The 16,571-nt window shown below is 35.5% G+C and overlaps 1 protein-coding gene across 9 annotated transcripts in view; it reads right to left on the bottom strand.

Moving 5' to 3' along the window:
• Window positions 1-2,647: 2,647 nt before the first annotated feature.
• Window positions 2,648-16,571, bottom strand: part of CPEB3 (cytoplasmic polyadenylation element binding protein 3) — a 92,059-nt gene continuing 78,135 nt past the window's right edge. For 8 of the 9 annotated variants that reach the window (XM_080620313.1, XM_080620312.1, XM_080620309.1 and 5 more), the window contains 4 exons: window positions 13,429-13,547; window positions 12,010-12,124; window positions 9,152-9,333; window positions 2,648-6,412 (listed from right to left, as the gene is read on the bottom strand). In XM_080620313.1, coding sequence (XP_080476439.1) covers window positions 6,185-6,412; window positions 9,152-9,333; window positions 12,010-12,124; window positions 13,429-13,547 — 644 coding nt within the window. In that variant the 3' untranslated portion in view covers window positions 2,648-6,184. The remainder of the gene's footprint in view (window positions 6,413-9,151; window positions 9,334-12,009; window positions 12,125-13,428; window positions 13,548-16,571) is intronic. The other variant, XM_080620308.1, reaches the window with a different exon arrangement.

Raw genomic sequence — 16,571 nt, forward strand, 5'->3', positions numbered from 1 at the left:
AGTGCTGACAGTTCCAGCAGGGTCGTTGAGCTGCAATTATGTAGCCGCTGAAAGCAAGCAGCAGTGTACAACATGTGTTGTTCCTGTGGTCTTCACTTGCCCTGACAGGGCAGAAGTCACATTTTTCAAGGAAACATTCTGTAGGGTTCTGAACAGCTGTAACACTGAGCTTTGTCTCCTTATTCTAAAACTAGAAACCATCAGAAACCAGTGCTGCAGTGCTTTTTTCTTTTTCAGGGGCTCAGTCTAATCCGTAACCTGCAGCCATTGCTGAACTGCTAATACAGGCTCAGTTAGCCAGCAATTCTTCTTAAATTCAGAGAAAGTAATGTAAAAGCTCCTTTGTTCAAGGCACATGATGCTGCATTTGGTGGGGAAAACCGCATTCTCAGAAATATTTCCACAGTATATATTTTTGTATTTACCTTCGGCTTAGCATAATGAACGCCTTATCTGGGGTGGCTTTTTCATTTTAGAAAACTTAAGTAAGTGGACCATATACTTGTATTCTAAAATAACCAGAAAAGACAGTTAGTGTGCATGTAAGGTGTGCATTTGCTTAACCTTATCTAGTACAAAGAGTTTTTCAGTAGAAGATATGGGGGGTTGGTTGTAGCTTGTTTACATTCCCATAAGGCATATCCCAAGATTTCCTTAGCATGTGCAAAGGATGACAAATATCAGTACTTCATACAACTATATTTAATAAGTTATTACAGAAAAAAATAAAGTCCAAACTACAAAGTTTAAGCAGTTGTAAGCAATAGCAGCATTGAGCTCCATGTTTAGTCACAGTACTGCAGTTCCATACAAGCATTAGTCCAAGCCAAAAAGGAAGAAGCCTTGTTAGAGTTACTAGCAAAAACAATCTAAGAGAACATGTAATAAAAGATACAGTACATTTAAAATTAGTTGAAAAACAAGTACAGAGATCTTAGCTGTGAATGCTCTAAAAGTTATGTCCATTATTTTGACAGTAAAATTACAAATATCTAATACTTTATACCCCAACAGAACTACGTCCAGGAAAAAAGAAAAGAAAACAAAAAAAAGCCCAAATTACCTCCTGTTAGCACCCTGGTTTTCTATTTACTGCTAAACGTTTGCTCCTGAAAATTTAAGTGTGTCAGAATTGTGTGACCAATGTGATTTCTGACCTGCTACCCATTTGGGGTATAGAGTAGTCACTAACATGAATATAAAATACTCTGTGGTATGATAGAACACTATAGCAGCAGAGATTAAGAAGTTTGGTTTAAAAAAAGGCAGGCAGGAAAAGAAAAAGGGGTTAGCTGACATCATACAAACTAGCATAAAAGCAACTACATACAAGCCAGGTTAAACAAAAGAGACATTTCTACAAATCTGTGACTAATCTTTCACTCATACCTTGCAAGTAGAGATGTCACAATACTGAAATAGTAACATGGGAGCTTTTCCCACTTAAGCGCCTTTTTTTTTTTTTCTTTTTTTTTTCTTTTTTTTTGACTACTCTAACAGATAGTGAAATCAGCAAAGTTATTTGCTAACTGCAGAGTTGCAATACAATTTGTTTTAGCCCATGCCTTGCTAGCAGGCTATAAAATACAAGCATGTAGGCAGAAATATAAGCATAAACATTGTACCACTTAGCAGGAATTTTTTATTCCCTTTTCATTCCTTAATCTCCTTTGTTTGCAATTTGTGTACATTCCAACCAGTAGTACCTAATTTGAGTCTAAATTTTACTTCACTATTTGATCTAGTCTATACATTACTTACAGAACTGAACACACAGAGGATACGCAATAGACCAACTCTGGACACATTTCCGCAAGTTACAGATGAGCCACTCTAACACTCTAGCATATGTTGGTCTAAAAGGTCATCGATAACTTGTCCAAGTAATTGTTTTGTCTAGAGAAAGTCATTGTATGCCCTGTTTACGCAACACCAGTTTTAGTCTGGATTGTTCAAGGTGCCAGAACAGAGAGTTGCTGGCTTCAGAAAGGGGTTTCTGCTGGCTGCAAGGGAAACAAAGGTGATGGAAATGGAAGTGAAGTGAAAGGTGTTTCCATACTGGCACACTTGGTGTTGCCAGCACAAAAGAAAAATAAAGGACAAAGACACAAGAGAGGCAGAGAAGAACGGAGAAAGACAAAGAAGCTGAACAGATGTTCAGAAGTGGTGGCAATATGGGTTACTGCATTGCTACCAGGAAATGGCCATACTATATTTTGCATTAAGTGGGCAGCTACCGACACGATGTGGTAACTTCCTTAGAAAATGATGTGGGTACCTACAGTCTGCTCCATGCTGCCACCGATAAACGTATGCAGGAACAAAGTTGTGCAGGAAAGGGTCAATTCAATAAATAACACGGTGGCAAAATACAATGAAGAATATATATTTTAGGAGGTTCAATCTAAGACTATTGAAAAGAGAGTCAAGTTCATGACAAGAAAAGAAATGGAGCATTATGCTGAATGGGCAGGGTCAAAACCCCGTTGTTTCAATAGATTTAGTTCCTTCTAATGGCAATAGTATTTCATCAACACTGGTGGTGTATAAATCTAGACAGCGAACTGGTACTGTGACATCCCTATTATCTCCCTAAATCATTTTGATAAAGGAAAAGGCTTTTCAAAATATCACATTTTTTCTGCTTCATTCTGTCATTTTATTGCCCAATTCTTTGTTACAATTTTCCAATCACTTTACATAACCATTTTCATCATTGCCACACTATTGTAAACCACATCAGCAAGTTAATACATAAAGCTTTGCATTTCAAAAAACTAGACACTTTAGTAACAATATTACAAAGATTTTAGCTTCAAAAATAACTGAAAATGAAAAAAATAAACTTTTAAAGAATTAGCATCATAAAATTAATTTATTCCAAGTAAAAATACAAAATAATATTAATGACATTGACCAGATATGAAAGTCTCTCCCAGAAACAACTATATTAATGGTTGAGAAAGCACTCCTTAAAGAAAATACGAAATAAAAATGAAAAATATGTAAATATGTTTAATTTTTTTCTTAGCAAAAAATCTTTCTAAAAATAACAATGAAAATTTGTCTCAGTACAAAGGCTACATTACTATTGAAAAAATACCAGCATGAAGAAAAGGTACATATTTGACAGTAGAAAAATGATTTTAGTGAATCACAATGTCTAAAGTCTGCAATGAAAATAAATCTGCAATAAAGATTTATGCCATTTTTCTTTTCATTTTTCTTTTTTTTTTATACAAACAGTACAAACAGTATTGCACATAACAACAAATAGTCGAGGTTAGGTTAGCCTTCAAAAAAATCGACTAGTTCAAGTCTCACATCAGAAAAGGCCACAATAGGACCTGTTGTACCCAGGGGCTTCTTAGTCAAGTTGCAGTTCAGAACTCCATATTTTAAAAAATAACTTTTTTTGAAGGACCCTCTTTTAATATAACATATTAACAACTTGGGGCACATTCATTTACAAAAGAAAAGGGAGCATGTCATAATTTAATAAACTAAAAAAAGTTCTCTTTAAAAAAATACAAACAGAAGAACTCTCACAACTCTGGTCAGTCGTGCATAATCACACTTGATTATAAATATACAAATTAAGGGAAAATAGTTTTTCACCTTCTATTCACAACTTTCAGCACCAAATGGAGTTTGTGTTTACACCTGTTCTTTATGATGATTTCATTTAGATTTAATCCAACATTACGGTATATTGTACATTTTCCAGCTTCTCTCTCTCTCTCTCTTTCTCTCTGGGGGTATTTTTCTACATGAAAGAGGGGGATTTCTTCAAAAAGGTTTAGTTCTTTCACATAATTAGGTAGATTTCTGTAGGTTAGCTATGATCTTTAATATTACAGTTATAAAGCTCTAACTTCTTCATTTTCAAAAAAACTCAAATAAGCATGAAAAAAATAAAGTTACCCATCTGTTAAATCATTTTTCTTGCAGAATTAAATTAATATATATTTTTCTGAATAAACTTACTTAGAAAATATCATTTTCTTTCCTATATTTCAAAATTGAGGTATTGCAAAAGATCATGTCAGTCAGAAAGCATGCCTTTTTCTTTAAAAAAAAAAATCATCAGCCGACTGTTGAAAACTGTCTAGATACAAAAAGTAGTGCATAACAAAATGTCTTGTACAGATGAAAAAAAACAACAGAAAAGACACCTGGGCTGGGAAAAGCAATATCACAAAACCGCCCAGAAGTAACTTCAAAAGGGATAATTATAATAAGCATTTTAAACCAGTAAAAAACTATTTTTCTTTTTTTTTTTTTTTTTTTTTTTTTTTCCAAAAACAGAAAAAATCCTTTCAAAGCCAATACTCGCAACTAAACATTGGGAAAAACAAATTACTAAATTAGACACAAACAAGGACATCACAACAAACAAAACCCAGAACATATAAATCTACTATGCGGTGTCATCCAGTCAGATTGTCCCCAGAACTGCAAAACCAAAGGAGGAAAAAGAAAATAATAGTGTACACATTCTCACAATCATTAGTATATACCAAGTGTGTTTGTAGTTTTATGCTATCTGCAGCCCCATAGTTCATGCTAAAAAAATGTCCACTGTGTTAGCAGGTCTTAATTGTGTTCAAGCTTCACAGGATACATCCAGGGATTAGAGAGAGAACGCCACATCCACAGAGCAGACATCTCATGTTACTTTTATATGCAGACATTTCTTTAGCACCACTTTGTTTCCTAACTTTCTTAAATGTGCCTAGTTTATTAGTTTGACAGACTATATAATCGGTAGTGTATGTATGCTAGCATGAGCTCTTTGGTTTTCTGGACAAGGTCTGCAGCTACGTAAATGATGCAAGCATTAGGAGAGAGATTGTAACTAAGAGCTCATTTCTGTTTATGTACCTGTTATGAACTGTCAAAAACGTGTTAATGTTGGATACAGAGGCTTTAACAGTTAAGTTTGATCACAGTACTAGACATAATCACTTTACTATATAAAATAAATTGCACGATATATAACAGAGCACCGCAAAGTACTTCATCTACCATCCACAAATTTGTTTTAAGAATATCCTACAGCTAGTTTTATATTGGTTGTAATATAGGTCATTCTGTAATGGGCTGATCCTAATTTCAGAAGCATTACATTTACTGAGGCATGCCTTCCTCCAGTCAGTAATCAATTCGTTTTGTTACTGAGTATTTTGTAGCCTACGTAAATTCATAATTTGTGCATTGTGGGCAGGTTTTATATTAGACATATATAAAATTTATTGCATGCAGCAACCTGATTAAGTAAACATGCAGTCAAAAAATATTGACCTTCCTTGGAAGCTTTTCTGTATGCTATACTGATCTCCTTTCAGCAGCCATCACTATTTTAATCACATATCCATTTTTTAATTGATACCCTAGCCTGAATAGAGTATTATGGTATTAGTAATACCATTTTAATAGCAGCACAAGCTATTGCAGCATACATTTACATAACACTAAAAGACCTAACAAAAAAAACCAAAAACAAAAACCCCCAACAAAACAAAAACAAACAAACAAACAAAAAACCCTCAGCAAAACAAAAGAAAAAAGTCTGATCCAGCTTATGAGGTATCATCCTTACAAGTCAAAATGGAGAGCAACTAAAGGCTTATTTTCTTTAAGGGTTATTACTATTCTAAATGACCCAAACTAATGATTGCTGAATATCTGTTTAAGTTTTTGCTACATCTGCCACCTACTTGTGAATATTACCTTTGGTAAGTCATCTGCTAGGGGCAAGTCTAAATTTCTGAAAATAAGTGCATGCTCCAGTTTAAAAATAAAAATAATTGTAATTATAATAAAAAAAAAATCTTTATCATATACACATCAGCCCAGTGAAGGCTGATGAGAATGGCAGTCTACATAATGTCACTAGTGACAAGTCTTGTGTAGGAAATTAAGGTACCAAGCAGATGTTTGTGTGAATCAAAGTGCAAAATCAGTACAGTTACACTCTGCCGGTTTGTATTATACTGGACGCTGAGTTCAGTAATGTGACTGTAAATAATTATTATAATAGTAATAGTAATAAAAAGACCCATATCTTCATTAAAGTCGCGGACGAATGCACAGATTTCCAGAACACTAAGCCCTGAGGCAGCGCTCTCTTTTCACACAATTTTATCTACTCCAGTACTTGTTGCTGGGGGAGGCCTGGGGTTCAGCTCCAGCGGAATGGGACGTGGCGGGGCCGGTCACCTCCCTCCTTTACCAGTGGTTTGTGGAACTCACGCCCAGCACGAGAATGTATGCTTGCCCAGCAGTATTCACAGTAATACTGCAAACAGGTAACGTTGGCACAAAAGAATGGAGCAAATTTTCCACCACAGCGAGTGCCCTGGCATTCATCACACATCTGATCATCCAGCACGTATGGCTTCACTTCCACCTGCACCAGGAAGAAGAAGAGCTGTCAGAAGATTACAGAGTTTTGCTAAGTATGAAAAGAAGGAATGGTATTTTAATTCATTTGACTTTTTTGACATCAGTTGAAGGTTTTCAGCTGATGCTGGATTAACCCAAAGGCTGGTAGTTAAATTTTCATACCACTTTACTTGTAAGAAAACCTCAAGAAAAAAGGATGTGTTTTGGTAACCATTCAACATTTCTTGGAAAATTTAGGCATGCAAAAGTACTAAGATGGAAGTACAGTAAAAATAGCATCTCTAAAGATTTTGCTGCTGTCTAAGAAGCCTCCTGGAATGTGAATACAGTTGTGACGGGGCAGGGTGTGAGAGAGCAGCATTTAGGAGATTTAGCAATTTAGGAAAGAAAAATTATGAAGAACAAAATTATACTTCTAAAGTTCAGCTGTCTGGTGAGTTTCAGAGGCTTTTCCCAGAGAGTGTTTAGGGGGCTTTTTCCTCCTCCCCCCACCTTTTTTTTTTTCTTCTTGTTATGAACTGCACAATTTGGGACAAGACTAATAAATGAAGATTCCATTAAACAAGATTAAATGCACTTGTATTAAATACTCTGCCTTATGCGGACAAAAATCCATCTGTGGCATTGTCACCAATTATAAATAGACTGGAGAGCTGCTGACTTTTGTCCTACACTCAGTTGTAAACATCTTAGGACTGGAATTTTTCTTGTTTTTAAAGCGCTTGTGCCAAACCCAGCAGTATTCTGATACCTGACTCGGCATTTGGAATAGTACTATTACAGAAGCTGACAACATATGAGTTCTCTCCTATGTGCCTGCTCCTAAGAATCAAGCCTACACATTCAAATTGAGCATTTATTCATTCTGGGGAAATCATTAGTTTATGCATGCGTAATTCTTATGCTATTAAGGAAAAACAGAATGAGCTATTAAGGAAAAACAAGAAACATATTATACAAAAAAGCTTTATGCAGAATTTTACTTCAGCATATCCTGACCCCATTTCAGTAAATGTAACTCATTTGAAGTAAAGCTTATAGAGGGAATTCTATTTCTTGCCTATGGAAGAGCTAGAATCACTACTTCATTTTATTTTATGTTATTTTATGTTATTTTTTATTTAATTTTTTGTTAAATTACATTATACCACTAGTGCTGCATGGAGCAAGTCTGAGTAACTGCCATTTTGCATATCAGATGCCATACCACTAAAATTAGAAGCATCACATAAAGTAAGACGGCACTGTTTCAAATGAAATTTCCAAAGCATGAATTGTGAAGGTCTGAAATAGATTCTCTTTCTCACACCTTTTCTAGTTTTGGTGACTAGTGACACGATTTTAAGAAAGTATGCTGTACAGCTCAGGGTTTTTGATCTATTGGATTTAAAAACTAATATTTAAGGACTGATTAAGGGATTTCATACTTCTTCTAACTCACAGATAAACCTGTTTTAAATATAGATAAAAAGATAATGAAACAGAAATTATCAATCAGTAACTGGGAAAAGTACTGATGGATGGAAAAAAACTACCAGCCAGCATCATTTGTGGCTCTACCCTAAAGCTTAGAAAAAACCCTAAGTTTTTAAGCATGGCTGATATATAAATCTCAAAGGGTTCAACACCGTGATTAAGATTCCAAAATTAATCTTCGTCTCTCTGTAAATTTTTTTCAGAAGCCAACAGATGAGAAATACTTCAGAACAGCCTTGTCTTAGTTACAGTCATGACGTAGAGTAGCACCATAGAAAGTTTGAAGACTTAAAAGTCATGACCTCACCTAATCTGACAAAAAGTTCAGATTTTTAAAGAGAAAGTAAAAATAGCCAGGACTTTACAGCTGTGTGATTTTATCTGTACACTGCACATAACAGACACAGCCAATACTTGTCAATACTATTTTTTAAGAGTTTTCTATCAGATTAAGCAGAAAACAAGCCACCCCTATTGTAAAAATCCATAGCAGCAGTGCATGCTGTGTGTTCTTTGAATAATTCTAAATGCTGAGTCCCCCAAATAATAGGTGTTATTTGTACAAGTAATAGAGAGATGAAGAAAGAAGGTCTAACGGAAAAAAGTATCTTGGAAATTAAGGAGTGTTTTCTTCTAATGTCTTCAAATTCAGATTTCAGTACGTAATTTCACTTGGTACTTGAAAAGCCCTTTAGAAACCAGGATTTCATACTGAACAATCCCTTCTCATTTCCTCCCCTTTTACCTATCAAGCATCTCTTGGCATTTGGGTTTGGTTAAATAATTTTCAAAACTTCTGAGGTCAGCATTACCTATTATATGTATGATAAAGCTGTGATTTAGGCACCTCAAGTCTAGATGTACATTGTTGAGAAAAAAATGTTGCCTAATAGCAGAAGTGTCAGAAGCTGTGTAAGTAGCCACCAAGTAAAAGCTGTTGATGTACAGTCAGCAAACATCCAAAGGAGGAGGAAAAAAAGCTGGGAAATTCTATGGCATTTAACCTTCAGAATTCAAAACAAAATGAGAATAAATGAGCTTACAACCAAATATTTTCTGGTTTTAGGGCTCAATGTTATTTCAAGATGCTTAAGGTGCATTTTTTCCACTCTGCTTTAGCTGCTTAAATAAGCTTCTAAGTAATTAGCAAATGTCATCTGAAGAACAGAGGTTAGTGTTCTCCAACACAATATTAATGTAAAGATGTTTTTCATTTCTGTACAGTTTTGTGAGTAACAACCATTCTGTTCCATGCCATTTTACTTACCCGTTTATCAATGTCATTATGTTGGAGCTGGACAAAGCGAGCGCTGATAGCAGCAATATAGCTCTGCTGATTGGAGAAAGCCACTCTACCAGCACCTTTTGGATACTTCAGCTCTGGGTCTGTATCAATGCCAGCATAGCAAACACCTCCATATAAACGGTCCATAATCATTGCCAATTCAACTGCAAGAAGTCAAGTGTTAAATAGTATAGATTTAACATAAATAATAGTGTTGCATTTGCTTTGTTGCATAAAAAAATCCCCCACTGTTTGCCTTAGCTACTTGTCTTCCAAAACCTAAAATAACAAATCCAAACCCTGGTTCTAACAGAATGAACCAATCCTACACAAACTATGGTAAAATATAAAAGCGAAAAGCAGAATCTGTAAAAACAAACTTAGTATGACTGAAGTGCGGGGAAAAAATGCAGAGTTACATTGTTAAAGTAATTATCAGGTCAACTGGTTTAGAATTTATCATATTGAAAATTAAAACTCTGGTATCTGGGATTAGATATTCAGGATGTCCCCAAGCTTCAGCCAGGCTTGTTAATGCTAGTTTACATATAAGATCACTCAAAGATATTCCTGTATTTAGAACCTGGTACATTGCCCTAGCTACTAAGATTGAAAAAGACATTAGGGAAGTGTTTTACATTTGCAACAAAAAGCAAGCCTACATTTTAGGTGCAACTTAGTATTTTTGTAGAACATTAACTTGATGGTGGATCTTTTAAAATGGTTTGGTGCTTTTTCTGACACTTAAGAATAACTCCAAAGAAGTTATAATTCAGAAAATAAGACAGGCTGAATGCATGGTTGAGGAAACATACAGGAGGAAAGTTAAGGGAAAAAACTGAAGGAAGTGGAGAAGAGGCAGGTAAACTATGCCAAGATGTGTGATCACCATACCAAGTTCTCTGTAAAACTTGACAGGCAAACAAATTTGTCAGATGGGTGAGGGACATACCCTCACAAAGCAAAGACCTGGGACCTGTACAGGCTCTGCCAAGTCAGCCTTATGCCAGTGTGTGAAAACACTTTCAGTAGCAAGTAAAAATTGAGCTACCCAAGATAAAATGAAAAGGATATACTAAATATTGAAATCCTTTCAGTTCTCACAGAATTCTCACTAGTTCGCTATATATAGAGACAGTTTTTAAACAGAGTATGTATGTGTGTTTGCATAAATGTGTGTGTCACATTAAGGGAAGAACATATGCACATTTGTCCATTTGCAACAAGCAAACAAATGTCTAACTCATTCTACCAAACTAGGTAATATTCTTGCTGTAACCAGGAAGGGAAAACTATCAGCATAATGTAGTGACTAGTAGATTCTTCTACTTTCTAATGAGTTGGAATCACACTTTAGGTGGTGATCTCAAAAAAGTGACAGGATGGAATAAACATCAGGAACATCTAAACACCTGGTAGTTCCGGTAAGTCACTCTTGCCAATAGACAAAGACTATACAGGATTCCAGGGCAAGGAAACCACGTAGTGTTCAGACATCTTAGGAAAAACTTCTGTGTCAGGTCTTTAAAGTTGCAAACAAGAAAAACTGGAAACTATTTGTCTGATTTGGAGAAGTTAACTAAAGACATCATTTATCAAATATAATGCATTTCAAATGTAATCTATGATGGGACAAATGACATACAGGTTTATAAAGACTATAATTAGAAATGAGCTAATGTTTAATTGTTACTATTTACATAATTACTGTCTTATAATTATGCCTTATTTTAACATGGTGAGGAAAGTGAAGTCTGCCAAGAAACCTGGGCTGGGAGAAATCTTACTGACAGCAATGGCTGGGGGACTTTGTGCACAGCTTTCCAAAAGGATTTGAATTAGAAGAAACATCAAGTGAGGAGCTGAAGTTCTAGTGGGGTGAAAAGTGGCTACCAGAGGAAAGAGGAGTACTGGCAAATCCAATCCAGAAGTCTTTCTTCCAGACAATGACTGAGGGGCCTTGTCTACCACAGCCCTGAAAAAATAGGATTAGATTTGAGAGGATGAAAAAGAGAAACCATGCGGCTGACTTGGAGTGAGGATGGAGAGGGACTACTAACAAGCGACGGCTGACAAAGGATGGAGCTAGGAGAAATGTTTCAACTTGCTTCATGACCTTGTCATTAGCTCACCAAGAATATAAAAGTTAGGAAGAAAGAGTGTTGGCAGCAGTACTGAAAAGGGGCTTTCAAAACAAACTGGAGGCTGCCAGGACTGAGATACATCTTTCCTCTGGCCAAAAGCTAAGGGGTCTTGTCTACGGCTCTGCAAATGAAAGTGAATAAAAAAGGTAAAGGGTGAAGAAAAAAAGATACAGAAAAAGAACTGCATCAGGAGCAGGTCTGGAAAGTGGTCTTCAGAAGAGTGGGGCCACCAAGAGGCAGGGGCTGGGAGAAATTTTTCTCTGGACAGTGGCTAAGAGGCCTTATCTGTAGCTCCAAGGGAAAATTAGGCTTAGGGTTGAATAAAAGGGAAAGAGAAATCATAGAACTGCCATTGGAATTGGATTGGAATGGGGCTAGGAGAAGTTTGTCTTGTAGTCAAACGAAAGGAGGACTTGTCTGCATCTCAGCAAGTCAATCAGGTTTAGGATTAAGATGGTATGTTACAAAAACAGCCAAGTTCTAGGATATTATGCAAACTTGGGAAACTGTGTCTACTGGAAATCCTAATTAGTAACCTATCTTAAAGATAAAAATTGTTCACAGTTTGTATTTTGTAGACAGGAAGACTTAGCAAGTGATAAATATTTGGAAGAGACATACAATATGTACATTTTCTCATCTTTTCTGCTAGCCTGGAACTCCCTACTACATGCCCTATGTTTTCCTTCTACTCACCAGCTCGGAGGGGCCGTGGAACTCCTCCAACAAAGATAGTTTTTCTTGGATCCAAAGGCTGAGACCCATCCATCACAAAGTCACTGTCACTTAGGTTCCAAGGTCGAATTTGCACCTGTATTAAGGATTGGTTTTAGTAGAGAAATCTGGCAACTCCATTAAAATGAAAAAAACAACTGCCAAATCTTTCTATGATTAAAGATACAATTTTAACTTAGCAACAGCAGTAAATTGGTGGTATAGGTACCAAAATTAAATTTGAGAACACAGTATATCTAAAGTGTTTGAAAGAAAGTGACAGTTCATTTATCACCTCTAGAGGCCAGACTTGAGTTAAATCTCATCACTACAAACTCCTACCTCATTAACTCCCTGCCCCTGATCGCCATTATAATAAGAAATCTGTGAAAGGACTTTCAGAACATTTTGCTGTGTATGTGTAATTGCAGTTTGGGCTTCCGGCTTTCCTGACATCACACACAGTGATCCAAAAATTTTAAAGCACTGATAGAAGTGGAGGTAAAACTAATTTCTGTGCTTGGATACAAAAGGAGTTTTTATAATGTGTGAATGCTCACTTCTGTTAAGCAGCAACACAGTTGATAAGAAATGCTTAGTTTACAGAGAAAAAATAGTGTTCCTAAGTTATTTGGATAAAGCTGTTCATCCATCCATTTTTTGATCCTAGAAATCATATAAGCACGCTCACTGTGCTATAATACTGGGTTGTTCATTCATCTGTACTAGCTTTGTAATAGTGTTTTTTAAAGGCAGCATTTTTTTATCTAATCATATTTCTCTGTAGTTTTCATCTAATCTGATGTATTCATAGCCACAAAGAAGACCAGCATTAAAGAGTGTTAGAGTTGGTATTCTATTGTTTCTACTGTTCATGTCATCTATTCTGCTATAGCTGTCTGCATTACTTGTTTTTATGCTGCAGTTTATATAAGGTAAATGAGACCTAAATTATAATTTGATTAGCTATTGCATGCAGAAAAAATACTAAGTAAGAAAACTAATGATGTACAGGGGTATTTGAAGCTATCTGTATTTTAACTGGGGGAGGAGGGGAGTTCCTTAATTTCATTCATAAGGCTTTCTTTTCTTTCAAATAATACAGAGGAAAAAAATTATAATCCAATTGTTTTACAGCTAATATTTTAAAAGGATGCATGCTCCTGGGAGATACCAGAAGTATCAAATATAAATGTTAATTGAACATGACATTTATCAGAGAGTAGCAAATGTTAAAACCATGTTACGCTGATATAGAAAGTCAAATCAATGTAACAGCAAGGACAGCAACAGGAAATGGACAAGTCAATTAACTGTATGTATTTCTTTATTTATTAACTGAAAAGACTAACAGCAAATGGGTTAGCAAGCAGCATAAGTGCCACGGCATGAGCTACTTACTGGTTTATCCTTGATTGTGGGACTTGACACACACAGGTAAAGTTTCCCATCTTCTTCCAGGCAGGCATCTATCAGAGCTTGTACAGAGCTTTCTTCCTGGAACAGCAGAAAGGCATAACCTTGGAAAGGATAAAGGCACAAGAAAGAAAAAGATCAGATTAATTTATCAAGCATTTTTTTAAATAAAGAAAACCCCAAGAACTGAGTAAGATACACAAATTACAAATGACTGATAAGGCTGTTAGTCTGTTTTCATAAATTAAATGCAGTGAGTACCCACATACAGTATTCATTTCAGAATGGAGACAAGAATGTTTGCAGCATAAAAGTGTGTTTATTTGATTAATTAAGGATTTTGAGCAGTGAAAATACAGGCTAGTGAATAAGGGGTTCTTATTATCCAGCAACTGTATCTGAGCTGCTTAGCAGCAGTATCTGCTGGTATCAGTGATTACCATCTTACAATGGAGGCACCAAGTTTCTGTTTATTCTATACAATGAATAAATACTAAAAGAAAGTGGACAGGTAAACAGATAAATAAACTTCTATGCTTACGTACTTAATTATGAAAAAAATGCTTACCTAAAAACAGTAAGCATGAGCAAAAAAGAATGGCATGCATTGTGCTTTATTCTGTGCTTTTTATTTAAATATAAATAGCAACCTGCTGTTGCAGTTCAAAGGAAAGAAAGAAGTCCAGTAAAAATTGCTCTTAGTGACTTAGAATTTTAGGACTTTAAATTAGCCAGTAAAACTGTGTGTGGCATTCAGTGCTCTTCTGAGTGCAGCTGGCAAGAAAGCTTGCTTCACTTTTACTTAATGTTGTTAAGTTTGAATGAAGATTTGACCCAAGCAGTCCATGCTTTTGCTACCTCCGAAGTGAAACTAATATAGCACACTCTATATACTAAGCAGAGCCATCTAAAGACTGGCTGCTAGACTTGAATACAATCTTAAGAGGGCTTTCTGTCGAGCATGCATTGATTGCTCTTTTGCCCCATAATCAGTACAACTCAGTTTTCTCACTGAATGTGAACATGTTGGCTTTGACCTTTATAATTTGGCATTTAGGTGTTTTACAGGCTAATTCTTTTCTGTAAACCTGCAGCAATTAGAGGCAGCTGGGTTTTGAGCAGGGACTGCTAGACTTCTTTTGCTTGATAGACTTTCTCTGCCTAAGACTCTTGACAGTGCCTAAGACTCTTGACAGTGGCTCCATGATGATATATAGTATTTAAATTATGACAAACTTTGATATAGCTTTACACAGTCTATTTGCTATTATTATTGTAGTGACTTACCCTAATTTTTCAGAATATTGAGTGAATACTATTTTACCTGTCCTTTTTAGATAAATAATACACAGCCAAGATTTATGAAAAAAAAAAAAATAAAATAAATTTAAATTAAGACAGACATTGAAAAAGCATTTTCCTCTGTTATTATCTACCAAATTACCTCTTCCCCTGCTATCTCTAGTCTTGTGTAACTTCTCAAAGAATGTTAAATTCTATGCAGCTGTTTTCAGAGACAAGAAAAGGTTTGCGTTAACAACACAGGCATAGCCCAGAACACTTCTAGAAAGGTTTGCCCAAGAAAACAAAATAGTTTGATCATTACTCTTGATAGCAAACAAGGAACCTGCATACCTAGAGTTGGAGTGAGTTAAAGATGCTAGTCCCAATGAAAAGTGACTTTTTAAGTAAAACCACTGGTTCCCCCTCTAGCAGATGTAAGTATCTTAAAACAGGCCCTAAAGATATAAACACACTTCAACATTTTAGTTTTAGATTTTATGAAACTGACTACATTAATTGAGTATGAAAATAGTTAGCTCACAGTCACTATTACTTTTAGCGTTAGTTTATTTTCCATCTAGGCACTTGTTATTCCTCACTCCATACTGTCCCTTCTGATTACGTTCAAAAACAAGAGCAAAAAACTTTATACAAATTAAAGTATCCTTAGTTTAGCAGTTCTTTCAACCTTATAAAATGCTCCAGTCTGAAAAATAAATGCTTGGAAAAGACTACCACAGCAACTACACCTCCAAAGCCAACTGATCATACTTTATGGTTCAGCCCAATCCTTGCTTTGTATTTTATATAAAAATGCCTTGTAAGACATATTCGCAGAAAATGCAGTGCCAGAACTATGAGTAAGAGTACATGTACATTCTTGAATACTTTAAAATAATGTTTTACAATATATTTAAATGAATTTAAACATTTAGGATTTATCTTCTGACCAGACCATAAGATTTGAACTCTAAAAAAAATTGAATTCTGTCTATTTCAGACTTCTGTAATCTTAAAACAGCAAAATATTGGAAATCTCTTTAACAAAATGAAAATTGGAAAATGCTCATTGTGTCTTAATGACTTAGCAAAAATCTGGGCAACAGCTTGGGATGCTTCTTTCTTCTGTGAAGCTTTTTCAGGTTTTTCTGGGTCATGCTAAGAGGTTACATCTGTGGAAACTGGAGTTGATAGTCATTTGAGGGTACAGTAAATGGTATGACTGTAATTTCCCAAACCAGTTTAACCAGGTACTTGTTAATTTTCTCTGGCTGCTAGATTACAAGAGCAGTCCATGTTAGTAAGAATTTAGTTTTCTAACCTGGAGCTAGCGCCTAGCATGAAGTTTAATAAGCGAACATTTCCTCAATTCTCTAGACCTCAGTGGCTGTAACACTGCTGCCTGCTATGGAGTCAGTGTGGCCCCTCTAAAGACATACAGGTCTTTAGACACAGCAGCAGTCTTCAATTAATCTAGACAAGTAAGGAGGCTGGACTAGTATGACATGATGTCCAGCATTAATTCAAAACCTGGTGACTGCACATCTATCTCCCAATTATTCAAGAACTTTTGATACTCAAGATTAATGAAGATTACACTGAAACACAAAATAAGTAACAGAAGCTCAAGATAACATAAGGATCATGTAGAAGCTGATATTGACATGAAAGATATCTGCCAAAGTTAAAGGCATCTTTACTGATCTTCTAGAAGCACATAGGGATGCAAAAACCTCAAATTCAGAAAGGTACTCTGAACTCAGATTCTAGCATAAAAAATTAAATTGGAAAATACCAAGGTCAGAACTGACATTGCATGAAGAATTATCTCACACTAGATACAA

This window comes from Psittacula echo (assembly GCF_963264785.1).
Source record: "Psittacula echo genome assembly, chromosome: 6".
Lineage (NCBI taxonomy): Eukaryota > Metazoa > Chordata > Aves > Psittaciformes > Psittacidae > Psittacula > Psittacula echo.